The sequence below is a fragment of the Thunnus thynnus genome, chromosome 2, assembly GCF_963924715.1.
Source record: "Thunnus thynnus chromosome 2, fThuThy2.1, whole genome shotgun sequence".
NCBI lineage: Eukaryota > Metazoa > Chordata > Actinopteri > Scombriformes > Scombridae > Thunnus > Thunnus thynnus.
The window spans coordinates 21921174-21945507 of record NC_089518.1 but is presented as its reverse complement, the minus strand read 5'-3'; the positions used below and the strand labels follow the sequence as shown (position 1 = coordinate 21945507).

Genomic DNA, 24334 nt, shown 5'->3' with positions numbered 1-24334 from the left:
TTGATTTATATATTGTAAAGTAATGAACTCTGAAGTTTCAGCTTTTAATATAATTTGTCACCAAAACTTCCAAAATTGCTGATTACAATCGAATTTCTGCAATTTAAGCCTTTTTTTCTCTCCTTCATTAAAAGTCGTAAAAAGTCATACAGTATATGGACTCTTTCTAAATTGCCTTAAGTTTTCATAACACACGTTCCCGAATCGCCCCTGCAGGACCAGGACCTCCTCTCTCCAGGCATCATTGTCAATAGCGGGCACGGATCAGCCTCCCCGACCCTGGAGGGCAGCCGCCATCTCAGTCGCAGTAACATCGACATCCCTCGTGCCAGCGTGGGTGACGACACCAAGAGACAACTGCCACGCAAGAGAAGTGACTCCTCAACCTATGAACTGGACACCATAAAACAACACCAGGCTTTCCTGTCCAGGTGTGTTTTGTTCAAAATGATTTATAGAAATAACAAAAACCCTCAACACGAAGATAAAAACTACTCAGTCTTTGTTTCATGTCCTCTCAGAGTATGATTTATTTTTAGTTCTGCATGAGGAAATGACTTTGTGTCGTCCTTCCAGCTTACACTCCAGTGTCTTGAGGAACGACGCAGCCTCACGCAGGTCGAGCAGCAGCACTATGCTGGATGGATGCTCCCTGGGGAAGTTTGACTTTGAGGTGTCTGACTTTTTCCTGTTCGGCTCTCCGCTGGGCTTGGTGCTCGCCTTGAGAAAGACTGTCATTCCTATGCTGGATGGTAAGCTACTTTGTAGAAAGTAATATAATACTTGTTGTAATCTAGTCAATGATGGCAAACATCGTTTATGTTGTGCATGATTAGGGCTGGGTATCCTTTAAAAAATTACAATACTGATACCAATAGAGTATTTCATTCAATACCTTTTTTTTTTATTTCATTCGATACCCATCATGCTAATGGAAGCATTCAGTTGTGTAAAATGCCTCCACTCCTCCCCATCCAAATGATTTTTACACAAATACAATTATTGAAATATTTATTAAATAACTGTACAAAACTATACAATGTAGTATTATCACCACAGACTGTGTGGGTTGTAACTGCTGCAGTAGTGGGCAAATCACACGTCACATTAAATCAAAGAATGCTCGTGGTGATTGGCTGTGAGCAAAACCATACAAATAGTCATTTTTTTCTAGATCTGGGTACAAAAAGGATCAAATGGAGGTATCGTTTGACTGGAGAAGTTTTAATACTACTCGGTACTGGGTTATTTCGGTCGATACCCAGCCCTAAGTATGATACATTATGCAATATTGTATAAAAAGAGCAAAAGTGCAAAGCTTTGCCTCAGGTGGAGATGCACTCTGTAGCTTTTCCATCCAAGGAAAAGGTCCATTGGATCCTCCCTTCTTCTCTCTCATGTCTTTGGTTCAATTTCTCCCCCTAGTGGCTCAGCTGCGGCCCGCCTGTCAGCAGGTCTATAACCTGTTCCACCCAGCCGATCCCTCCGCCTCCCGCCTGGAGCCTCTCCTGGAGAGGAAATTTCACCTCTTGCCTCCCTTCAACGTGCCCCGTTACCAACGCTTTCCTCTGGGAGATGGAAACTCAGCTCTACTGGGTGAGGCCCCCGCACCAATGATGTAGAGAGATGTCATTAATAAAAATAAATTCAGTAAATATCTAATTGTGAATTGCAATGTAGAAACATTTCTGTAGTTCTGACTTGGGTTCACATGCACAGACATGAATGCAAAATTTCCTGGATTGTTTTGATTTTTCTTTGGGACTAAAGATAACATCAGTTGACACCGCAGACGCTGTCAGGTCTGATGGTAACCAACTGTCCTGCTTTTCCATGGATGCATGCCATAGACCACACATGCCTTAAAGATACCTTTGTAGCACATCGAAAGTTGCTTCACAGAGTAAACATTGTCTGAGAGAAAAATGAAACATTTTTCTACTGTTTGTGCTTCAACATCTTTTGTGAAGCAGTTTACTCATCTGAATGTGGTCATAGTCCTGCTGGTGGTTTCTGTTTGGACTGGTCATTATAGTGGAGTAACCCTTAGAGCCTCAGCCTGCCCTTTTCACACATTTCATCATGAGGATTTACCAAGAAAAAGGACACAGAAAATTAGTAAGGACACTACCAGGAACCAGGGCTTATTCAATAAGTTTGAAGTTGTGCCTTAATGACTGCAGACTGAGGATTTTATTTATGAATTTTGTCCTAAAAGTGATAGCTTTCATCAAATGACTGGCACTGAATACCCTCAGGTCTGCCTCATGTAACTAATTAGCAAGTTTTCAGTACCAAGATAAATTTAACATAATTGTTGAGTTAAGAAAGTACCAGAGATTTTATGACAAGCGGACTTCAGGGCATTGAAATCTTACAACAGTGTGGTATGACAGGATATGACTTACAAACAGTTGCAGTTCAAACAAAATGGGCTTGACTAAGGGCTTGACTCTGCTTTCTTGTCTCATGTTCAGTTGTTCTTGCTTCATATGTTTTTGTGTCTTCCTTGTCCTCTTTCCTTCTTCCTCTCTCGGCCTCCCGTCCCCATATCTGCATACCTGGCTTTCTACCTCCAAAACCCACCCCACCCCCTCCTCCTCCACCTCCCTCTGTAGTGGAGACAGTCCAGAGCAACGCTCAGCTGCTACTTGACAGTGGGCCTCCCCTGTCCCTTCGCTGTCAGGAGACCATCAGTGAGACCTGCATCCCTGTGCCTGTGCTAAACTGGCAGGAGGGCTCCCTCAAAGCCACACCCGCCACTATGGAGTGTGTGTAGCCTCTCCCATTCACCTGCATCTGTCCTGATCCCCGTTCAGTGTGTTTCTGTTGTCTTGTTTGTTCCGTCCTTCTCGCTGTCACGTCCGGGATGATCAGATTTGTATCTACCATGTGTCCACTCTGAGTATTTCCATCGCTGTTGTAGCATTTTGTCTAAATAACTTTGTGTAAGTTGTTTTCTTTTTTTTATATTTTGTCGAAATTTATTGAATTTGTAGCCTCACAAATAGAAATAATAACAGTAGTAATAGCTACAACAAGCCATGGAAATACTTTGGAAAATCTGATACACATTTCTCATGGTGTTTTGTTGTTGCCGTCACATATTCACATCACGTCCAGTGTTTGGAGGACGCAAGCATTTGTGTTTGTGCTGTGGTTTTTAAGCGGGGTTTCAGTGTGTCTGCATCACTTCCATAGTGTCTGACAAGGGCTAGAAAGATTATCGATGTCATCAGAGGGCATTTCTACTACTGTGTGAGTTTCAAAGAGATGTGAACATTGTGGTGCTTGTGATGTTGTGTTTGCGCAGTGTATTGTACTGTACTTGGAGCTCTATCTATACATCCTGAATATACTACTGTACCCTCCTGTTCCTCCTTGTGACGATGGTCAGAGGTCATCTGATTTTATAAAATCTCCAGCACTGTTTCATGATACTACTTTGCTATTAGATAAAAATCAGCTCCATAAGAGATAGTAACAAGTGGATGTGACTAACAGATGTGGACATTTGTGATTTTACGTTCACTAAGTGTTTCATGTAGTCATACGCCCGTGTTTCCACTTGGTCGGCTCCAGAAATCTGACCTTGGCCATGATGAGGCCGCCTTGTGGTTTCACTCTGAAACTGTGCTGCCTGCCGTCACATTTCTCTGCTGCCACCCTAACCCGCATCTCCCTCGCCCCCTCATCACTGTGAGTTCCCCTTACCTGTGTCTCTGTCTAATGGGATCTCCTTGTTTCGACTCAATAGCGGATGTTGTTCAGTCTCATGGTGGTGTCTTCATGGACAGTTCGTACCCCTCATCCCCCGTTACGGGCCCCCTCTCCCGGGGCCAGCGGAGGGCCAGTGAGGTCAGCATTGCCAGCCAGGTCTCAGGAATGGCAGACAGTTACACTGCCACCAACATAGCCAACAGTAAGTGTTCTCAACACCAACAAGTCTCTCTTTCTCTCTTCCTTGCACTCACACAAACACTGGATCCACAGTAGTTATTCTCCCTCTCTTTCTCCTCTTTCTTTCAGACTAACTTTACTCTATTTTTCTGTCCTGTTCCTCTTTCCCACTCTGCTCCCTCATGTTTTCTCTCTCAACTACGTTTCTCTGACTCTACATACACACACCCTGCACTCCATCTGGAGTAGTCTAGTCAGCCAGGTAGACATGAATACCCCCGCTCCTTTTTTGCTACCTTTTCTTAGGCAAACGCAACACCTGCATTTTTTAAGGAGAGAGTGTTTTCTCCACATCTTGCTGAATTTCAAAGTCCCAAATAGAGCAAGCAGAGTCCTGAAGAAGAGCGAGCTTAGTGCCACTTTTCACTGTCTGTCTTACTCTTATCCACCGTCTAAATGTAAATGCAATGAACGAGTGCTGCATTTATCTGATGTTGCAATGCATGTAGACACCTGCCTCCCTCAGCCATTCCTGCATTGTCCACTTCCTATTGCAACGTTCGCTGAGATGAACAGTATTCTGTTGTGTTTTATGTGAGATTGTCTTCCAAAAGCCTCCCCCCCCCCCCCCCCCGCTCCTCCTCCCTCTCCTCACTTTTTCACTTCTGTTGCCAGAGCATTTATCTGTACCTCACATACGCTGCTGTTTTACAGTACAACCCTGGAGACTCACATCAACTAATTATGCAAGATTTCTGCTCATGTGACACCGGAACATCAGAGGATGTTTTTCTCTTCTCACTTAACTTCTAATAACAATTATTTTTTTCTGTTTAAGGCAGCTTACTGACACCGGACGCAGCCCAACATCCCTCCATGATCTTTTTTAAACTGTCACATACCAACATGCATCAGTTTTTCATATGGTTTTTGTTTCTCTTTTTGTTTTCTCCCCATAGCCAAATCATGCCAAATTAACCAATCCAAAAAGTTGAGCCTTTTGTCCCAACTCGCCCTATCGTCACAAAACAAATTCTTCCTGAAAAGTCCTCCTAAAACCCGTAAGAAAGCAGGGGCTGACCAGGCCGCAGGATTTCCCGATGCAAATGTAGCGGCAGAGCTGGACTCTGAGGCAGAAACATGTGATGGTCTAAGTCCCACTGGGCAGTATGAGAGCTGCCCGTCAGCGGGGCTGGACTCTGCTATATCTGATCTGGTCTCGCTGGACTCCCAGGCTGAAGTAGAGCAAGGTATTTTTCAGCGCGAGGCTACAGCTCTTCTCTGTCCTTTGTCCTGTACTTTGTCCCAATCCAAAGATTTAATGTTGGGTCTTTTTTAAAAAGCCTCTTTTTCCTCCCCTTTGCTTCTATCAAAATTGAATTCATAAGTTCAACTGATGAGGAATGATGAATAAATCCAGCCCCTTCTTTCCAAATCCATTATCTTTTTTTCACGCAAATACTAACACACATCCTCAGTTGCTTATATAATCATTTAATCAGTTCTAACTATCTTTTTCTTCCTTCTGTTCTGTTGTTTCAGCACTTGTTAATAACGGTTACAAACTCCTTCCTCTCCTTCCCATAGCTGAAGATCTGCTGGGATCGGTGATGTTTGTGGTTAAAGATTGAAATCGTCTTTTTGCTTTAGCTTCAGGGGTGTTGCGCCCTTTGCGTGGCATCACATAACCTTACACTGACTCTTATAGTTTCATCTTACGTCTGTGCACCCTATTCGCTCCATCCCCATCGTAGTTGCAGCACGTTGGTGGGGCACAAAGCGACTGGACTTTGCTCTCTACTGCCCCGATGCTCTGACCGCTTTCCCCACAGTGGCTTTACCGCACCTCTTCCACGCATCCTACTGGGAGTCCACTGACGTTGTGTCTTTTCTCCTGAGACAGGTGAGTCAACATCATCATACCTGTTAATGTCCACTTATATGCGGCCTCAACTGTCAGTCCTTTATCCGTTGACACTGAGGATGAGTGATCGAAATGTCTGCTGTAGGTCATGAGGCACGAAAACTCCAGCATCCTGGAGCTCGATGGGAAAGAAGTGTCTGAATTTACTCCCTCCAAACCTCGAGAGAAGTGGCTCCGCAAGAGGACTCACGTGAAGATCAGGGTAGGGATCAGAGCTTTTCAGGGTGCTCTGGAGCTCAGGCTGTGAGGATGCTTTCTATTAAATCACAACATCTTGGGTTCAAATCTGGCCTTGCACCTTGGTCTTTGTTGTCAAATGTCATCAAATATTTAAAAATGCTTAAAAGAAACTCAAAGCGTCAGTTACTTGTTTGTTTTTTATGAAATTGACTACAAAATCATTGGCTTGTTTGACAGAACGTGACTGCCAACCACCGTGTAAATGACGCCGTGTTCACAGAAGACAGCCAGCAGGTCGTGATGGGTCGCTTCATGTACGGCCCTCTGGACATGGTCACTTTGGCCGGGGAAAAGGTAAACTCTTTTTTTGTCATCATAACAGCACACTCAATACTGCCTGTGTGATTTGTTTTTATATTAAATGTTTGTTCTCTAATTCTGTTCAGGTTGACCTGCACATCATGACCCAGCCTCCATCAGGGGAATGGGTTTACTTCAACACAGAGGTAACCAACAGTAGTGGCCGCGTGTCTTTTATCATCCCAGAGGACAAGCGTCTGGGCATCGGAGTCTACCCAGTCAAAATGGTTGTCAGGTGTGTGTTAGTGTGGGTTAGTTTACTGAATAATTCAAGTTTATAAGCATATTTAGTTTGTTTTGTTTTTTTAGTTTACTTTATTGTGTTTTGGTTTCCTTAAGGTGAATTTCAAGAAAAAACATCTCATTTGGTCTTTATCTCTCTCCAACTTTCTTACTCTCTTGTTCTGTGGACTCTCCAGGGGTGACCACACATTTGCAGACAGCTACCTGACGGTTATTCCACGTGGCACAGAGTTTGTGGTATTTAGCATCGATGGGTCATTTGCTGCCAGTGTGTCAATCATGGGTAGTGACCCTAAAGTCCGGGCAGGAGCTGTGGACGTTGTCAGGTACCCAGCTCCTCTTGTGTTGTTTTCTTGTACTTGAAACAGTAGTTGTGTCTGTGCTGCTAAATCACATACTGTATGTGTCTTGATTCTAATCTCTTGTTTCTCCTCGTCTCATTGCAGGCACTGGCAGGATTTAGGCTATTTGATCATCTATGTAACAGGACGTCCAGACATGCAGAAGCAGCGGGTAGTGGCTTGGTTGTCTCAGCACAACTTCCCTCATGGCATCGTCTCCTTCTGTGACGGCCTCGTCCATGATCCACTCAGACACAAGGCCAACTTCCTCAAGTCCTTGACAGAGGTCAGTGAGGGGGGGCTGTTTTATATGTATTGTAGGCCATGTCCAGTATGTGTAGCCTTAATCTTCATAGGATGACTACATTTTTTAGAGATGAAAACTAAGACAACAATGCCGTCGTGGTATTGTTGTGAGAGAAATATTAACTTAGTCGTTAAGAAAAATACAGTGCTCTCCTTCATTTGACTGATTCCAGGCTCACTTGAAGATTTTTGCTGGCTATGGATCAACCAAAGACATCTCAGTCTACACCTCCATCGGCCTGCCTCCCTGCCAAATATACATCGTCGGAAGACCCTCCAAGAAGATGCAGCAGCAGTGTCAGGTACCCTTTGATTATTTTTTTTGCACATCTTAAAGGATAAGACTGGCGCTTTTCTATGTTTTTCTTATTGTCAACAAACCTCATGTTCAGACCCAAACCAACAATAAACTCATCCTACTCACAAGTATTGTGCGTGTATCCAAAGCCTGATATATCTAATTCTTCCATGCTGTAGATCTCCGTTGTTGTCCAAAAGCTATTAAAAACACATCAGTGAGCCACACCGTTGCACTGGATGACATGTTCCTTCGTCCCTGAGCTATTTTAGTTTGTTTAGAAACAGCTCCACAAAGTAGAAACAGAGATAAGATAGTAACCCTCAGGAGTGAGGTTCCTAGTATGGCAGACGCCACTGCACATGTGCGAAACATGTTTTAGTTTACAGAGCTTCTCTGGCTTGTTGTGCTACATAACACAACCTCTTGACTTTTTACCACATTATAAATATCTCAAAGAACTTCAGTACAAAGTCAAGAGGTTGTGTTATGTAGCACAACAATCTAGCAAAGCTCTGTAAACGGAACTGGGTTACTATGTTTTCACTATTTTTACTATTTAGAGCCGTTTCTAAACAAACTAAGTTTTCATGGACGAAGGAACATGTCACCCAGTGCAACAGTGTGACTCATTGATATTTTGTTAATAGTTTTTGGACATCAACGGAGGTCTATGGTGCAGAGGAATATGATACATCAGGCTTTGGATACACATACAATACTTGTAAGTAGGATGAGTTAATTGCTGGTTTAACTCTGCACATGAGCTTTGTTCACAATAAACAAATATATATAGAAAATCACCCACCAAATGCTTTAAAGAAACCTTGCTCAACACATTACAATCCCCCAAATCCCCACAAAAATGATTTGACATTTGATACCTGTCTGTTAATGCTACTCAATCAATGATTAATTCAACTGAATAAACTAATATGAATTAACTGAATCAAGACGTGAAAATTCTGTATTTATTTCCAGTTGACCGCATGCCTCTGCTCTGTTCCTCTCCCCAGTTCATCACAGAGGGATATGCAGCTCATTTGTCTCAGCTGGAGTACAACCATCGCTCTCGGCCGGCCAAGTCCAGCACCGCACGCATGGTGCTTCGTAAAGGCAGCTTCGGTTTGGGTGCAAACAGCGACTTCCTGAGGAAGCGGAACCACCTGCTGCGCACCATTTCCTCCCAGCCGGCCCCCAGCTCCCCAACAGGCATCCACAACAGACCAGAGCGCACACAGAGCCAGTCAGACAGCGAGCGGCTGGAGCGGGAGCGGCTGGAGCGCGCTCACACCTACAGCCAGGGAGCGACACAGCGCAGCATGAGCATCACAGCGAGCTGCTGGGGCCGCAGCAGCAGCACAAAGCTGGAACCAGGAGTTCTCAGCCCGAAGTGAGATTAGAGAGACATTGTGAAATACCTTCTGAAGAGTGACACATGACATCCAGAAACTGCGAGTGAAAAAGAGTGACAAACAGTGTGCTTGCACCAGATGGGTAAAAACCACAATGAAAATAATAGGTGCTACAAACCACTCTTCATAAAAACATTCATAAAATCACATTCAACACAAACATTTATGGACGGATGGCTACATTTAGTTTAAAACACAAAACTTAACAGGCATTTCAAGAGACATCTTCCTAAAGCAGGAACATGCAAACACGACACAGACAGACCGTAGCTAATATTGTAGGAATCCAGACTGTTTCTTACTGTTTATTAAATATTTATCAGTCTTGAATACAAGTCAGTTAGTCAGTTTTCCTCTTACAGTAGGCTTTTAGATTGGATTGGTTACACATATAAGCACCCCCCCATCCTGTATACGTTGGTGAACAACACAAAGTGGTTACAGGAAGCCTTTTATCAGGTCCATGTGCTGGTATTGCACTGTAACTGACTACTGTGGCCACTTCAAGCACAACTATTACTATAGACATAAACTTTTTTGTGTAATAGATTTCAAGCTATGTCATGTTTGTGTGATGTTTTAGTTTTTTTTTTTTAAGTTTTTTTTTTGTTGCTTTTTTTGCCTTCATTGGATAGTGGGCAGTGAAGAGGCAGATAGGAAACAAGGGGAGAGAGAGATGGGTATGACATTGTTGTGGTAACGCAGCATGCGCAGTAACCATTCGGCTACTGGGGCGCACCCAGATGTTCTAGTCTGAGAGCAGAACGAGAATCAGGTAAAACTGGATTGAACGTGTTGCTTTTCAGGGTGCGACCACACAAACACACAAATATTTAGCCAAAACGAATCTTGTTGACATGTTTTTAGGAAACTCATTATAATTTATCACTAACACCAATCAATGTTTGGGTGATTTATAAACCATCTTGAAGCAATTTGATCAAGAACTACTGCTGCTTTTAGCTTTTACAAAGAGCAAATGACTAAATTCTGTTGACGTTTGCAAGCTGATTACCAAACCACACAGTTCAGTTTTGCTTGTTTTCTAGTCTTCCCTCAGGCCAAAGAACCATCCAAATATCACATGAAGGAAACTACAAAATTACCCTTTAACCATGGTTGCAGCTGAAACTGTTCCCGGATTTTTATAGCATTTCACCACATCTCACCATTACTGCGCTGCTGAAACCTTCCTGAATAAGTAACGTATGACGCCACTATAGGGAAAACTCCTGCTACTGTACGGTTAATGTGCCAAAGTAAACAGTATAGACTGATATACTGTACGTGAACAGAGAGGACATGATTTTAGTCTCCTGTGTAAAAATGGAATAGTGTGTGTAAGTATGTAGTCGAATGCCTTAACAAGGCTTATGTACATAATTGTTATATTACAGTGCAGATCTGGTATCTGGTCCACTGAAGACCAGCTTCAAGTGTCTTCTTTACTCTGGGGTTAAACACCACCTCATTCAGGATACACTTTATTGATTAATGATGATGATTATTATTGTTATTTAAGATTATAGATATTTTAAAATGTATTGATTTTGTGAACAAAAATGTGTTAAGATTACTTTCGCTACTTTGTGTTTTATTTTTTTCCTTCAAACTTCAGTTGCAACAGCCAAAACTCGAGAGGTCTTTGCCTGGCACAGTATTGTATTTTTATTATTGTATCTTGCAGCTCACCAGAATTGTATCAACAGAACTGCTATCTTGTGTCATATATTGTACGTTTTTGTTATATCTATTTTGGAAAGTTTGGGATATGGCTTCTCTCTGGTTATCCCTCCGCTGTAAATGAGGTGTTGAATGTGCTCATAGATAATCCTCCTTAGGTTTAAGGTCTCTTTCTCTGTTTTTTCTGCACCTTTTTAGAGGAAGGAAAAAAAAAATCTGCAAATTGTAAATTCTGTACAATACGCTGTCAGAAGTAGGAACACAGAGCTAAGACTCGCTTTACACTGTTGGCCAGCTGTTTCTGAAATGGGTAAAAATTTTGTGGTTTATTCATTCAAATGATGTGTCTTTGTCCCTCGAATAGACGTGTACAGAGCTGACTGCAAATGGACCAATATGGGCTCAAACGGAAGGGGAAACGTGCAATATCTAACTCAACCACACCACAAGATCAAACAGACTGTGTTGAGGAAACGTCACAGTGCATTGACAATCAGTGTGAACAGGCACATATTCTACAGACGGCAAATTGCGGAGGGTACTTGAACACGTTCCAGTGCTCGACAAGCATTTGCAGAGTATCTAAAAGTTGTGAAAAAAGTTGCCACCGACCTGATAAGGATACGTAATAGTACAGTAGGTTTTTTTTCTCCTGTGGGTAGACATGCTCAGTCTTAACTGTTTTTATCAATGTTTCCATTCCAGCACACGCAGGTCTAGATGAATCCACTGAACATTTAAAAGTGACCCGGAAATTTACACGTCAGCCCTGCAATAAATCCTACCTTCATGAAGGTTTTTTTTAATGTTGTTTTTGTTTAAACTGTGATAGAGAGGTGTCACTTTGGAGGTGCTGTTGAACTGTATTGTGTTATACTGAGAGGTGTTAACTAATATTGTGTCCTCCCCATTTATATCAATGAGGGTAGACTGATATTAGAGTGTACATGCTAATGCAAAGACACCTATAATTCTCCTTTTCAGTACTGTTTCTTGTTATCCTGCTGAAGGAATCCACACTGTACTACTGTCCCTCTGCATTTTGACCTTTTAAAGATTTGAAATAGACAACTCTTTTAGGAAAGCTGCTGATTAAACTTTGCTCTTGGGGGAAAGAAAGGGACAGGCACTGCTGTACAGTTGGCAACTACTGAACCCTAATCCCCTCCTGTGAGATCTGAATATTTAAAAAAAAAAAAAAAAAATCCAGCGAATGTAAAGATGAAGCGGTGCAGTTATCTGTGAAGTTCGGATACCTCTGGGCAGACGCTCCCTTCGATTCTGCTTCTGACACACACATTACCAGAGGCCTTACATTTCCCTTTTCTGCCTTAAATTGACCATTGTGTTGCGAGGCCTAGAACGAACGCTGCTTCACAGAAAAGAATAGACTGTTTGTTTGCTGTTTGGAAATAGGAAAAGGCCATATTTTTGTTAAACGACTTTGGTGTGTTTTCACTTAAAGGGAAATGTGCAAAGGAGAAAGCTATTGGCATAAACTTGATATATTTAACCAACATTAGGCAACTCATCACCGTCTCAAGCTCTGTCCACCGAGTTAATGTGACTGTTACATTAACGACAGTCAGCATTCACAGGCTATACTGATATTTATGTACACACACACACACACACAACATACCTTGGTAAAAGCTTGGAAAATATTTTCATTGTACAGGGTGTGTATCTTGTAGGTTTTGGATATCTTCATTTTATCCATTCGCTTGTGTTTTTATGTAAAGTGTATAAAGAACATATAAAGAACCACTAAGTAATTTGGGCCTTTTTTCCACTCTCTAAATAGGAACGCTGTCATGAAAAATAACATGGATAGAGAAAAACTATTGGAGAATTCATTGCATTTAACACAACGGATTTATTTTTCTGGGTTCAGTTCATACAAAATCAGATTTCACAGAAACAGAAAGTGTGATGTAAAGGTGAGAAGACGTCTACGAGTGGGTGTGAAGTACGTAGCCAGAATATTACAAAAAGAATGTTTGCAGTGTCAGACAGGATACCGAACACTTAAATCAGCTTATCATACCAAGTAGACGTTATGCAAAATTAGCTGATTTCAAATGAAGAAACAGTTTGAATGGTCACGCTGTTCACAGTCAGAATATCAGACATCATCCGAACAAAATAAATATGCATGAATGAAGATCAAAGATACACCAGATGAGCACGTTGAGTCGCTGCTCCTTTACAAAGATCTCAATTAACTCAAAACATTCAAATCCTCCACTGACTCATCTGCTTCTCTTAGTGTCTCCTCTATGTGATTAACATAGATTCAACAAGGCAAACAAACAGGAGATAATGGCTTTCACCTAGATTCGACTCATTTGTGTACATCAAGAGAAAATGTGCCTGTTATTTTGTACTTTCTCTGCTGTACAGTTCAATCACAGGCAACAGAATCTTAAATATAAAATGCATAGTAAAATATGCATTTTGGCAAATATTTTCAAATGGCTTCATTTAATGTCACGTTTCAGCAGTCTGGGCAGCTTCTTCTTGAGATGGTAGTTTCAGTTTATGAAAATGTCCTCCTGGAGAAGATCGCTGCGGCTTCTTATCTGTTGAGTCCCAGTTTTCTCTGGAAGGCGTTCCCGTCTCCCTTTGTGGCTTGCTGCGGGATGAACGGGAGCTCACAGTTACATACAAGGTTACAGTGTGTTCATTTCACAAAATTATAGCGTTAGCGTTTCTCTTGTTACCTTGTTGATGTCTTTGTGTTTTTCCCGGCTGACTATCTCCTCAATGATCTCCCCCTCTCCTCTCACCAGTCTGGAAGAAAACAGAAAAAAAGTGTTCATTTTTAAACTAGTTAAGTGATGAATATACAGGAGAGCTTATGTATGGAGAGTGTAATTTGAGGGCAACATGATACCATTTGTCCGTAAGGAGAAATCTCGGTATTAGACCGAGATGGAAACAGGCGAAGCAGCTGAATGTTTGGGGATAATGTAAATCTAAATACTGGTTGAACTGTTCCTTTAAACTCATCTGCTGTGGATTGTAAACTTGACACTTGCTCAGTCTTACCTGGTGCGTCCTGTTTCAGGGTCCACCACCTTGCGGATTACACTCTGTCTGGCCTCGTACTCCTCTTTGGTGAGAGGCCTCTTAGTGGAGAGTCGGGCCTTCTGCTCATCCGTCATGACTGCAGAGGACAACAGAGCAGAATGTGTTATATACATATATAATCTGTCTGTTCTGAACAACAATGGCTGTAAAGAAAACAGGAAAAAAAATCAATGTTATTTCACGATATTGATATAGGGTTTGGGTAATATCTTATTTATACCATGAGACAATATAAATCTGTCATCAGAGATTACACCACGGTAGCTGTTTGTTGTAGACTTCTGCAGGCTTCTCTTATACACTACATGGTCAACTGTATGTGTTCATATTGGAGAAGTGCTGGTATACCGTCTCTATTATATACTGCGGTGAAACACTCAAACAGAATCAATAACCATTTCCATTGCTGTCATATCGTCGTTTTCAGAGGACGCCATGAACACAGAGCTGCACTCCTACAGCTGCCTTTTGTTTAGGTACAAGTGGCCTGTAAGAGTCCAGTATAACTGTGTGTTTACAAATCTCTCTCTGTCTTTTAAAAATGAATTTAACTTAACATTTAGCAGACAACACTAACTACAAAGTTCTTGCACTTCAGAAATCAATCGATCAATTTCATTGGAGGAAAATGAATCATTTTTCAAAGTATGAATGTGCATAGAATCTAAGAAACACTAACACTGAGCTACATTTAAGGTGATTTCCAGTCAGCTGTCTTAAACTTTGAATAATCTACATTTGTTTACAGATTTAAACTGTTTTTGATGTTATTTCTTATGCAGAACAAAGCTGCAACATACAGACTCCTGTTCAATGAACAAAATGCCAGGTGATCAATAGCTTGAAGTTGAAAATCCTCACATTTATGAAGCTGTTATGACCAGATAATATTTTTCCATTTCATCTTGACAACTAACCTTAAAGATTAATCGACTATTATGGAAGGAATATGAAGGAAAAATATTTCTGTTACATATAATTATGTTTTTTTCCCTTATTTTTCTCACATTTCTTGCTTTTTTCATGTGAAACACTGAATCTTTTCCTCTTCAGGTCTCTAGAAATCCTCAAAATTAAACATTCTGAGGAGGAAAATTTTAGTCTTTGGTTGAACTGTTCACAGCTTGTCGGCACGATGAGGTCATAACCAACGATGAGGGATCACCAGCAGTACAAATATCGTTAATTTACAGTGATATAAAATAGAGAAAAGCAGAAAAAACCCTCACATGTATGAAGCCGGGACCAAATAATGTTTTGCATTTCATCTAGATTATTGACTTTGAAGATGAATTGATTAGCCAAAGTGTGCTGGATTTCTATTGATTAACTAATCAATTAATCAGCAATGTGATTATCATTTACTTATTGTGAATTTAGTCAAAAAGATGTTTTATCGCAGCTTCTAATACTGCAAATATCTAAATCAGCAACCATCACATACACATATCTGTATATTATCGCCTTATTAAAATACAGGTAAATGTGAAGGAGTGTGATGTCCCACCAGGCCCGAGCTCCACTGCTCCTTCATCACTCTGCCACACCTCCAGGTGAGATGAAGGTTTCTCTGCAGGAGGAGCGGGCAGCAACACCTCCGCCTTCTTCTTCTCCTTCTTCATCTTCTTCTCCTTCTTCTTTTTCTCCTTCTTCCGCCGTTTCTTCAGCTTGGCCTTCTTCTTCTTACTCAGCTTCTTTTTCTTCGTTTTACTTTTCTTCCTCTTTGAGGTTTCATCGCCCGACGAGGATGAAGAAGAGGACGAGGAAGAAGAGGAGGAAGAGGTGGATGATGAGGAGGAAGAAGAGGAGCTTCTTCTACGCTTCTTTCTTTGTGTTTTCACATCTAAAGGGGAGAAACAGAAGTTAATCAGTCCTGCAGTAATGAGATTTTTGTTGTTGTTCATGCTGGTTAAATTAAAAACAACCCTGACTTTTATGTGCTGCTTTCTTTGATGATCTGCTCCTGCTGCTGGATGAGGAGGACGACGATGAAGAAGAGGAGGAACGTCTCCGTTTCTTCTTCTTCTCGTGTTTTTTCAGTCTGCCGGCTCTGTCGGGAGATCTGCTGCGGTCCATAACTGACACAACTACACGAAGATAAAGATTAATCCACACAGAAAGCTACAAGGCAAGCGTTGCTGCAGCAGCCATTGCAGACCTCAGTTTACGGAAGTGTGCCCGTCCGCGATTTCTTTCCGTCGGGAAATGCAGTCTTTTGGTTCCTAGTTCCTACTCGAGTTGGTTTGACTATTCACAGTGGCAGAAAACTACGAAGAAATACATTTTACTAAAGTAAAAGTAGCAATACCACCGTGTAAAAAATATTCTGTCACAAGTAAAAGTCTTGCATTCACAAATGAAGCAAGATGGACGAAAATGATTATACAGAATGGGCCTTTTCAGTGTTTTATTATCATATATTATTAGAATAGCGTTATTGTTGCATTAAAGGATAGGTTTTCAGTGTCCATATGAACACTTAAAGAGGTTTTCCTCGCTGTAATCATTCTTCCTGTTCATACTAGCTATTAAAAGATCTCCTTCAAATGTGCTTTCGATGTAAGTGATGGGGGGCAAAATCCACAGTGTGTCCACACAGTCATTTTGTGTAAAAATGCATTTAAAAGTTAGTCTGAAGCTTATATGAGGCTTCAGCAGTCTGAGTTAGTCATATCAAGTGGATATCTGACCCATTTACAGCCTTTTTAGTGTTCATCCCTTCAGAAGAGTCCAGAGACTTGTAGAATCAATGTCAAGGCTGATGAACACCATTCTTCAAAAAGATATTCCCTCATTTGGTGTTTTGATGATTGCGGTGGAGAGCGCTGTCTAACATGTCAGTCCAAAATCTCCCATAGGTGTTCAGTTGGGTTGAGATCTGGTGACTGTGAAGGCCGTAGCATATGATTCACATCATTTAATACTCATCAAACCATTCAGTGACCCCTTGTGCCCTGTGAATGAGGGCATTATCATCCTGGAAGACACCGCTCCCATCAGGATAAAAATGTTTCATCATAGGATAAAGTTGATCACTCAGAACAACTTGGTATTGATTTGCAGTGACCCTTCCCTCTAAGGGGACAAGTGGACCCAAACCATGCCAGCAAAATGCCCCCCACAGCATAACAGAGCCATTGGATCAACTCATTGTTGGTGTCAAGCATTCAGACCTGTACCAGTTTTTCCTTTAATTTGTCACTTGTCTGTATATTTCCCTTTGTACACTGAAGTACAGGCCTGATGGGGCAATGACATAAATGCAAGTGGAGCAGATGCACATGTCTATATAATATGTCTCAAACTGAGAATATAAAAACCAACAATCTCAATAAACCCACACAAATGTCACCACCCCTTTCCCCACATAGTTCATCTCTATAGACCCAAGCCACAACCCGCAGCACCAAAAGGGATATAAGAAAATAATAAAAAAGAAAATTTGATGAGGGAAAAATAATCCACTCTCAGGGGTCAGCTCAGCTACTTATCGGGTTAAATGAGGATGTTTAGATGACCTAAGAAGGCCTTAGGGGCTTATAAACAGATGACTGAAAGTCTCTGTAGGAGAATCTGACCTTTGTCTGCCCCCAAAAGTTCTAAGTGCATCTAATATTCGGGTCCTGCTATTCTTTTAATAGTTTTCCCAGTCTGTCACTTCAAAGCGGGTCAGTGAGTTAAAGGAATGGAGTCATATTAATTGATAGGGGTCTAAACAGAGAGGAGGAGTTTTAAGGAATTTTACAAATTTGAGGACAGGCAAATTTGGTTGACACCAAACTCCAATCTGTAATCTGTGTTGGTAATGATGCCTTTAACGTGTCAATTACAGAAGGCTGGATGAGAGGGTGACAGCAGGAAAAGGTTGTTAATTAACACCAGTGCAAAGAGGCAATTATTTATAATGATAGCACCCCAGCTGCTACAGAGAACTGAGTCATATTTGGAAAAATCAAAGTGAATCTGAATCTGTAGAGTGTTCAATATTTTAGTCATTGCTTTTTTAAATGTAAAGGAAGAGACAGTTCATGTGCACAGAAAACATCAATGTGAGAACATACTTGTAATATTTATTTCAAAGTTTTTACAAAGGCAATTGTGAATCTTTAAAGCTCATATATTGATAAACATAGCTACTTGTTCCTGATGACGTTAGCCCTTATCACTCTTGATACATAAGGCTAAACTAACTGAAAGAAACACAACAGACAGGCCTCAAATTGCTCAGCTTTGACTGCTTAACCAGCTTAGAGTTAAATACTGTAACCTGCCTCCTTTCATGTTTAAATATTATGTCAATGTAGCAATAAATAAAACAACCTTTCAGAATTCCTAACAACCCCAAAAGCTCAAAGAAACGCATTGCAAACGATAAATACTGAAAACCCTGTTACATAAAGACATGCAGCTGCATGACTGAATGTAACAGTCTAATATATCTGGACTTGAAGTTAGGAAAGGTTAAAGATGTCAGCAGGAAGAGAGCTTTAAAGCTATCATCTTTCCAGTCCGTGTGCAAGAGGTTGCTCAAACAGGTTGCTCCAAGTAAAAAAAAGAAAAAAAAAAAAAAAAAAAAAAAAAAAAGAGGGTGGTGGAATGTGTCACTGTCGTTGGGATTTGCCCCATTAGGACGCAGCCGCCATGCGGATCCTCTCTGGTGGATACAGCAGAATGTTTTTAGCCGCTTTGATAGTGTTCTTCATGAGCATCGCTACAGTCATGGGTCCAACGCCTCCAGGCACTGGGGTGATGTAGCTCGCCTTCTGTCTCACGCCTGGACAGAAACATTATGATGTTAAAAACACTGAAGTCACCAAATATGTTCCTGTAGAAATCATGTTTATTGTCCAGCCTTACCTTCAAAATCCACATCTCCAACCAGTCTGTTCTTCCCAGTGACAGGGTCCTGCACTCTGTTTATCCCGACGTCAATCACAGCTGCTCCCTCTTTGATCATGTCCGCGGTAATGAGGTTTGGAATCCCTGATAATTCAGTAAACACACCGTTAGTACCATTAGGCAACTCAGTTTAATCAAGAAATATAAGATTTAAACTGTTCAATTACAGTCCGATGCAGGAAAACGAGTAGTGACACAAACCTGCAGCAGCAACGATGATATCAGCTATTTTAGTGTGTTGGCGAAGTTGCTCCTTTGGAGTGTAACGGTGAGAAATGGTGACCGTGGCATCACCTGCAACAGAAATAACATTTAGTATATATACTGTACCTTTAATCTTTTTTTTTTTTAATGTGTGAAGAAACTCACATGTACACACACTCAGTAAACTTACCTCCGGGTCTCTCATGACGGCCGTCTGTATGCAGCAACATGGCGATGGGCATCCCCACATTCTTGGAGCGTCCTGCCACCACAACGTTCTTCCCAAGAGTAGGAATACCTGGAAGACGAGAATTCAGACATTTAGTTTAGACAGCTTGTCCGGCAGCTTTTCAACCCTACAGGGGAGGAAGTGGTCACTCCTGTTACCTGTGCGTTTGATCATTTCCCAGACTCCCCAGGGAGTGGCAGGCAGCATGGTGGACTGATCCAAGCACATGCGACCCACATTAACTACATGGAAGCCGTCCACATCCTTGGTAGGGGAAACTGCATTACAGACAGTGCGCTCGTCAATGTGTTCTGTGAAGAAGACAAGAGGAGATACAGTCAGGGCAGCAAGATCGCAACGTTTTGAGTTTGTAAAAGCTCACAAATGCTCTTTTATTCAAGCACACATACTGCAGGTGTTCTGCATTTAATTATAAAATAAATTATAACAGCCACTCTACAAATGCTTGACTCTGTATACTCATTGTCAATCTTTCTATTCCATTGTTCAGGTCTCTCCATACCTGGCAGAGGCAGCTGCACCAACAGGCCATCCACACGGGGGTCTGTGTTGAGTTTGAAGATCAGGTCCAACAATTCCTCCTCGCTGATGTCTGAATGCTTGAGAATCGTCTCGCTAGAGATTCCTGTGGGAGGTTGAAGAGTGAAACAATTCAAAACGCAGGCGAGCATTTGTTCTTTTGTTATTATACTCTACAAACGTTGCATTTATTACGCCTGTGAGAACACGGCGTGTGTTTTTCCTTACCAACATCAGCTGCAGCTCGTGTCTTATTCAGGACGTACGAGTGACTGGCTGGGTTTTCTCCAACGAGAATCACACTCAGATGGGGTCTTCTGTGGCCAGCTGAAACCCATTTCTCCACGTCGGCCCGGGCCTCCTCCCGAATCTGCCGTGCTAGTTTCTTTCCTGAGATGACCACTGCTTCGTGCCTGAGGGTTGTTAAACACAGACAGTAGAGTCAGAGGATGAAAACGGACTATTAATAAGCTGCTTATGCTACAGACAAAGAAAGAAGGGGTGAGTGTGTCATTCTCAAAGACATTTCTTCATTTTTAATTATGTTTTTCAGTGAGGAAGCAATGACTTGTTCAGTAAATAAAATGATAAATATATATTTTTTAATTTTAATTCACTCATTTCTCTTGTGACCACCTCCAAAAGCTGCTGCAAATTTTCCCTCCATTAATGCCATAGATGTTTATCTGTCAATGTCTCAATGAAATGATCCAAACTTCCAATAAAGAGTTTTTCCAACAGTTGCTCCACTAATCTTTGCAGTATTAATCCAAGTCCACTCATCTACTGGACATGGTCTCTTGATTGCCAATGAACGGGGGCTCGTGACACCAGAAACCTGTAATCAATCCCAACCATCCAGCCTGGAAAAGCACCAATTCTAGCCTCTAAAATTAGACGCGGCATGTCTCCACCTGACTTGGCCATATGTTTTATGAGCACTTGTACTGTCAGGTTACACTATGTTCAATCACAGAATTGTTGTTAAATAATAACAAGCCAGAGACGTCAAAGTAGAGCAGCTTTTAACGGAAATCTGTACCTGTCTGTACCTTTCATGCGTCAAGTACCTGAAGATTAAAACTGACGTGATTCAGAGTGATTTATTGTATGACTGGGTTAACATGTTGCTGCTTGATCCAAGTTTCAAAAGCATCACCTCTTACATAACAACAAACACAGAAAGCAGTAGCTAATAACTGAGGAGTAATGAGCCATCAACATGTGATGTAACCATCCTTTTATTCTGCCGAAACTAATTAAACCTCACAGGAAAGTATCACATATTTGAGGAAAAATGGGGTGAGACCATGGGGCCAAGTGTACCAGGTCCCAGAGAAAATGTGTCGAGATTAGGGGGCAGCAATTTGCTCCTCACCTCAATACGAATTTGAATAGAGCTGGTCTACTGAGGGGAATATCTCACTTTTCAAATGTATGAGCTCATGAGTAGCCCACATCAAGAGACCCACCACCTCCTAAAATGAAATACTCAGAAAATAGTTTCTCTTCTTTGTTATTATTGCATTTATTTATTATAATATTCTGTATGTGTTACTTGTTTATATTTGTATTTCAATGTAAAGCCAGTTGAGTTTATATGTAATGAAATGTTCTATATACATACAGTTGCTGCCCTGTGGTTGATTCAAGTTTTGTTATGTTATGTTGAAACTGAATTGATCAGTGCTAAAAGTTGTATCTATGTTGTGATATCTTGTGATGTAATAACTCATGTATAAAATGACAGGAGTTTTAAATAGTCCATCTTGTGCCTTTGGAGCTGCAGATCATGTGCAGGAGCCACACGAGGTTTGAGTTTTTTAGGCGATGTGTTGAACATTAGTTCATTATGCATCTCAGTCATGCTGAACTCAGCACGTTCCCAATAAATACCTGCACGGGATGCTGCTGCAAATTTTTACAATCTAATGTGATGGCACGTCCTAGCAGAGACGATTTCTGCAGCTTGTTTGCTATTTTACACGACCTGGTGTCATTCAGGGGAGAATTTCTACGATACATATTCATGTCTCCTCCTTGTGTGAAAACCAACACCTCGGTCTCCAGCTGAAACCTGGCTCCTTGAGCTTCAGGGTGCAAGCACTCAGGCCGATTTCATCAGCCAGCCGCCCGCTGTAATGTTACCGGCATACCGCTAGGGGCGCACCAAAATGTGGCTAACTGCGGACATTTAGTACGATACAATTAAATAAACCCCACAATAAAACACACCACCTCATCTATTCACCAATAATGTTTGAGAAATGTGGCAAATAAAGACGTACAGGCTATAAGAAATAAACAAGCTGCTCATTTAAGGAGAGATATTGCGCCCAATATGTCATGGAGTGATATATGATGCGGTCGCACTCACCTCGAGGCGGACGTGTGCAGTTTACAAACTTGATGCTGGGAGTGTTGGCACAGTTTCCTGAGAGTCCTGACCGCTGCCATTGTGACCGGCTGAGAGGAGAAGAGACACCGCGGCCGGTTGCGAAATATATTTACACCCACACACAGGCACAACCACCACCCGGGCTGACAGAGCGATGTCTGTGAAGGAGGAAGAGGAGCAAAGAGGCTTTAAAGCACCTCCCCTCCCCTTCACGCGGGGTGTGTGCGTCACAGCTATGTGCTGCCACACCTCTGCTGCACAGATAACACAGAGCTGGATGTACATGTGAGCTATCAGCTGGCAGGACAGACTGTCATCAAGACTCAGTTACAATAACATCAGGACCCCACTTATTATAGTAGCTACTTCAAAAAATGTATAAACTTTATTAATGGTTACTAACATCCTTTAAGTAAAAGCTTTGCATTCACAATTTCAAGTACAGTACTGTTAGCAAAAATATACTTTTAAGTATCAGAAGTAAAACTTTTCTTGTGTTAATTGATAAGTCTGGGGAAAGTTTGGGGAATTGCATATAAAACAAACACTAATCCAATCTTCATCCTTCAAAAGAGAGACATAAGCATTGTAATACAGAGAACAGACAAATCCAGTCTTTATTAAAGGCTCTAAAAATTACTTTAAAACGGTTTAAATCATGTACAAAGTTTAAAAAAAACAAAACAACAACAATTAATTAGTACCTGAGAGTATCCAAACGTTGTTTCAAATGAGAGAAAGTCAACATGACTTTAGAGGAATTTGTATGTTCAAAAAACCAACCAACCAACCAAACAAACAAACAAAAAACAAACAAAAAAACTATTAGTGAGGACTAATGTAAATATTGTATTACAGTCAAATGAGTCAATTTATGAAACAGCTGTAGTGAGGAACAGTTTCAACATTTAATAAGTTTAAACAAACATTTAAAAATAGCATCTTAAACAAATATGAAGTGGACGATTAGAAAGACGGACGGGGGCCAGGATATGTACGTTGTTATTTATTTATATTGTTTTTGCTTATTTGGATTGTTCTGTTTTTGTTGTCAGCCTACACCTTTTTTTCAGACTGCAGAAAAAAAAACTTTAAGTTGGGTTGTTGTGCTGTTTTGAGCTGCATTTTTTAAGTCTGTTTCTTTTTTTGTGTGTTTATTTATGTATAAAAATGAATTTGTATATGCAGACTGGAAAATAAATTCTTATAAATAAATAAATTCTAATAAATAAATACATTCTAATAAGCTACATTAACATGGAAGAAGCATTTAATGTTGGAGCTATTTTTTTAACTTCTTTGTAACTGTTGATTAATTTACTGTATAATAGTGATGAGTATTTTAAGCAATGTTATTGCTGCGTATGAACATAACTTAGCAAGGAAATAATGCACCACTGGACTGCAAATTGTGTCACTGTCTATTTAAAAGGATCAGTTTGCAATACAAATTTAATTTCCATTGACATCAATAGCACATATGAATGTTGTCTGATTCAGGAAGTTATTGGATCTGAAGGAATTATTTTTCTCTATTATTATTATTATTATTATTCCGAAACAAACGCATTTTTGAGGGGCTAAACGTGCACAAAAAGTTGTTAAACTTTGCACATACATCAGAAGTGGTGAAAAAATGGATATTTTATGGGTCTCGCAAAAAGGCGTAGCAAAATGACTCGACAGCGCCCCCTAGAAAATTAAGAAAATTGAGCCCCTCGAGATTGTCGTATAAGAATGAAATTCGGTATGCTTATGTATCATGACCAGATGCACCAAAAAGTCTCTTGGAGCCATGCCCTAAGTCCAACAGGAAGTCGGCCATTTTGGATCAAAGTTGCGATTTTGACGCCGATTTAGTTACTTCCAGCCCGCATATTTTAACGAACTCCTCCTAGAGATTTGACCTCAGCGACTTAAAATTCAGTCAGTATCATCTACAGGCCTTGGAGATTAAAAGTTATCAAAACGGTGAGTTTTCGATATTGCCAAGAAGGTGTGGCCGGGCGGTGAATTTCGATCCTTCGCCATGAAAACTGAAACGGCCATAACTCCTGCATATATGATCCTAAGAGACCCAAACCTTTTATACTAGAAGAGAGTCCCGCCCTGAACACATCCATGTATCAATACTGGATCTGAGTCATAGCGCCACCTACTGGCAACAGGAAGTAACATGTTTTACACTTTGATGCCCTGTGGGAAGCACGGTGATTGGACACACCTCAAATGTACTCAGAATAGTCTCAAGACCTTGGAGTTTCTATAGTATGAAGTTGGTGACTTTTTGTTGAAAGGTGTTGCCATGACGACGCGGCGCA

At 41.0% G+C, this 24334-nt stretch overlaps 3 protein-coding genes across 8 annotated transcripts in view; 1 reads left to right on the top strand and 2 right to left on the bottom strand.

The window, feature by feature from the left end:
* Positions 1-12414, top strand: part of LOC137197388 (membrane-associated phosphatidylinositol transfer protein 2-like) — a 46795-nt gene extending 34381 nt beyond the window's left edge. For 2 of the 6 annotated variants that reach the window (XM_067610768.1, XM_067610777.1), the window contains exons 13-26: positions 217-431; positions 577-752; positions 1426-1596; positions 2619-2771; positions 3758-3922; positions 4860-5150; positions 5655-5803; positions 5910-6026; positions 6242-6358; positions 6451-6599; positions 6784-6933; positions 7054-7234; positions 7428-7556; positions 8569-12414. In XM_067610768.1, the coding sequence (XP_067466869.1) occupies positions 217-431; positions 577-752; positions 1426-1596; positions 2619-2771; positions 3758-3922; positions 4860-5150; positions 5655-5803; positions 5910-6026; positions 6242-6358; positions 6451-6599; positions 6784-6933; positions 7054-7234; positions 7428-7556; positions 8569-8949 (2544 nt within the window). In that variant the 3' untranslated portion in view covers positions 8950-12414. The remainder of the gene's footprint in view (positions 1-216; positions 432-576; positions 753-1425; positions 1597-2618; positions 2772-3757; positions 3923-4859; positions 5151-5654; positions 5804-5909; positions 6027-6241; positions 6359-6450; positions 6600-6783; positions 6934-7053; positions 7235-7427; positions 7557-8568) is intronic. The other 4 variants (XM_067610787.1, XM_067610796.1, XM_067610806.1 and 1 more) reach the window with 4 other exon arrangements.
* A 92-nt stretch (positions 12415-12506) lies between these two features.
* Positions 12507-15943, bottom strand: arl6ip4 (ADP-ribosylation factor-like 6 interacting protein 4). Its single transcript, XM_067610823.1, has 5 exons — positions 15675-15943; positions 15251-15586; positions 13702-13819; positions 13374-13443; positions 12507-13285 (listed from the first exon to the last, which is right to left on the bottom strand). Exons 1-5 carry the CDS (start codon positions 15817-15819, stop codon positions 13229-13231), a joined length of 726 nt encoding a protein of 241 aa, XP_067466924.1. The 5' UTR covers positions 15820-15943; the 3' UTR covers positions 12507-13228.
* Positions 15944-17793: 1850 nt separating this feature from the next.
* Positions 17794-22186, bottom strand: mthfd2 (methylenetetrahydrofolate dehydrogenase (NADP+ dependent) 2, methenyltetrahydrofolate cyclohydrolase). Its single transcript, XM_067610756.1, has 8 exons — positions 21993-22186; positions 19844-20028; positions 19599-19721; positions 19234-19386; positions 19037-19144; positions 18844-18936; positions 18601-18726; positions 17794-18517 (listed from the first exon to the last, which is right to left on the bottom strand). Exons 1-8 carry the CDS (start codon positions 22070-22072, stop codon positions 18369-18371), a joined length of 1017 nt encoding a protein of 338 aa, XP_067466857.1. The 5' UTR covers positions 22073-22186; the 3' UTR covers positions 17794-18368.
* Positions 22187-24334: the final 2148 nt, after the last annotated feature.

What these genes read in the sequence shown, in the direction of transcription:
- arl6ip4 (XM_067610823.1), bottom strand. Translation starts at nt 15,819, where the DNA reads ATGGACCGCAGCAGATCTCCCGACAGAGCCGGCAGACTGAAAAAACAC. An exon ending in AAAGAAAGCAGCACATAAAA is followed by an intron (nt 15,587 to 15,674) that starts GTCAGGGTTGTT and finishes TCTCCCCTTTAG; the next exon opens with ATGTGAAAACACAAAGAAAG. An exon ending in AGCAGTGGAGCTCGGGCCTG is followed by an intron (nt 13,820 to 15,250) that starts GTGGGACATCAC and finishes TGTCCTCTGCAG; the next exon opens with TCATGACGGATGAGCAGAAG.
- mthfd2 (XM_067610756.1), bottom strand. Translation starts at nt 22,072, where the DNA reads ATGGCAGCGGTCAGGACTCTCAGGAAACTGTGCCAACACTCCCAGCAT. An exon ending in GGAAATGATCAAACGCACAG is followed by an intron (nt 19,145 to 19,233) that starts GTAACAGGAGTG and finishes CTCGTCTTCCAG; the next exon opens with GTATTCCTACTCTTGGGAAG. An exon ending in CCGTCATGAGAGACCCGGAG is followed by an intron (nt 18,937 to 19,036) that starts GTAAGTTTACTG and finishes TTTCTGTTGCAG; the next exon opens with GTGATGCCACGGTCACCATT.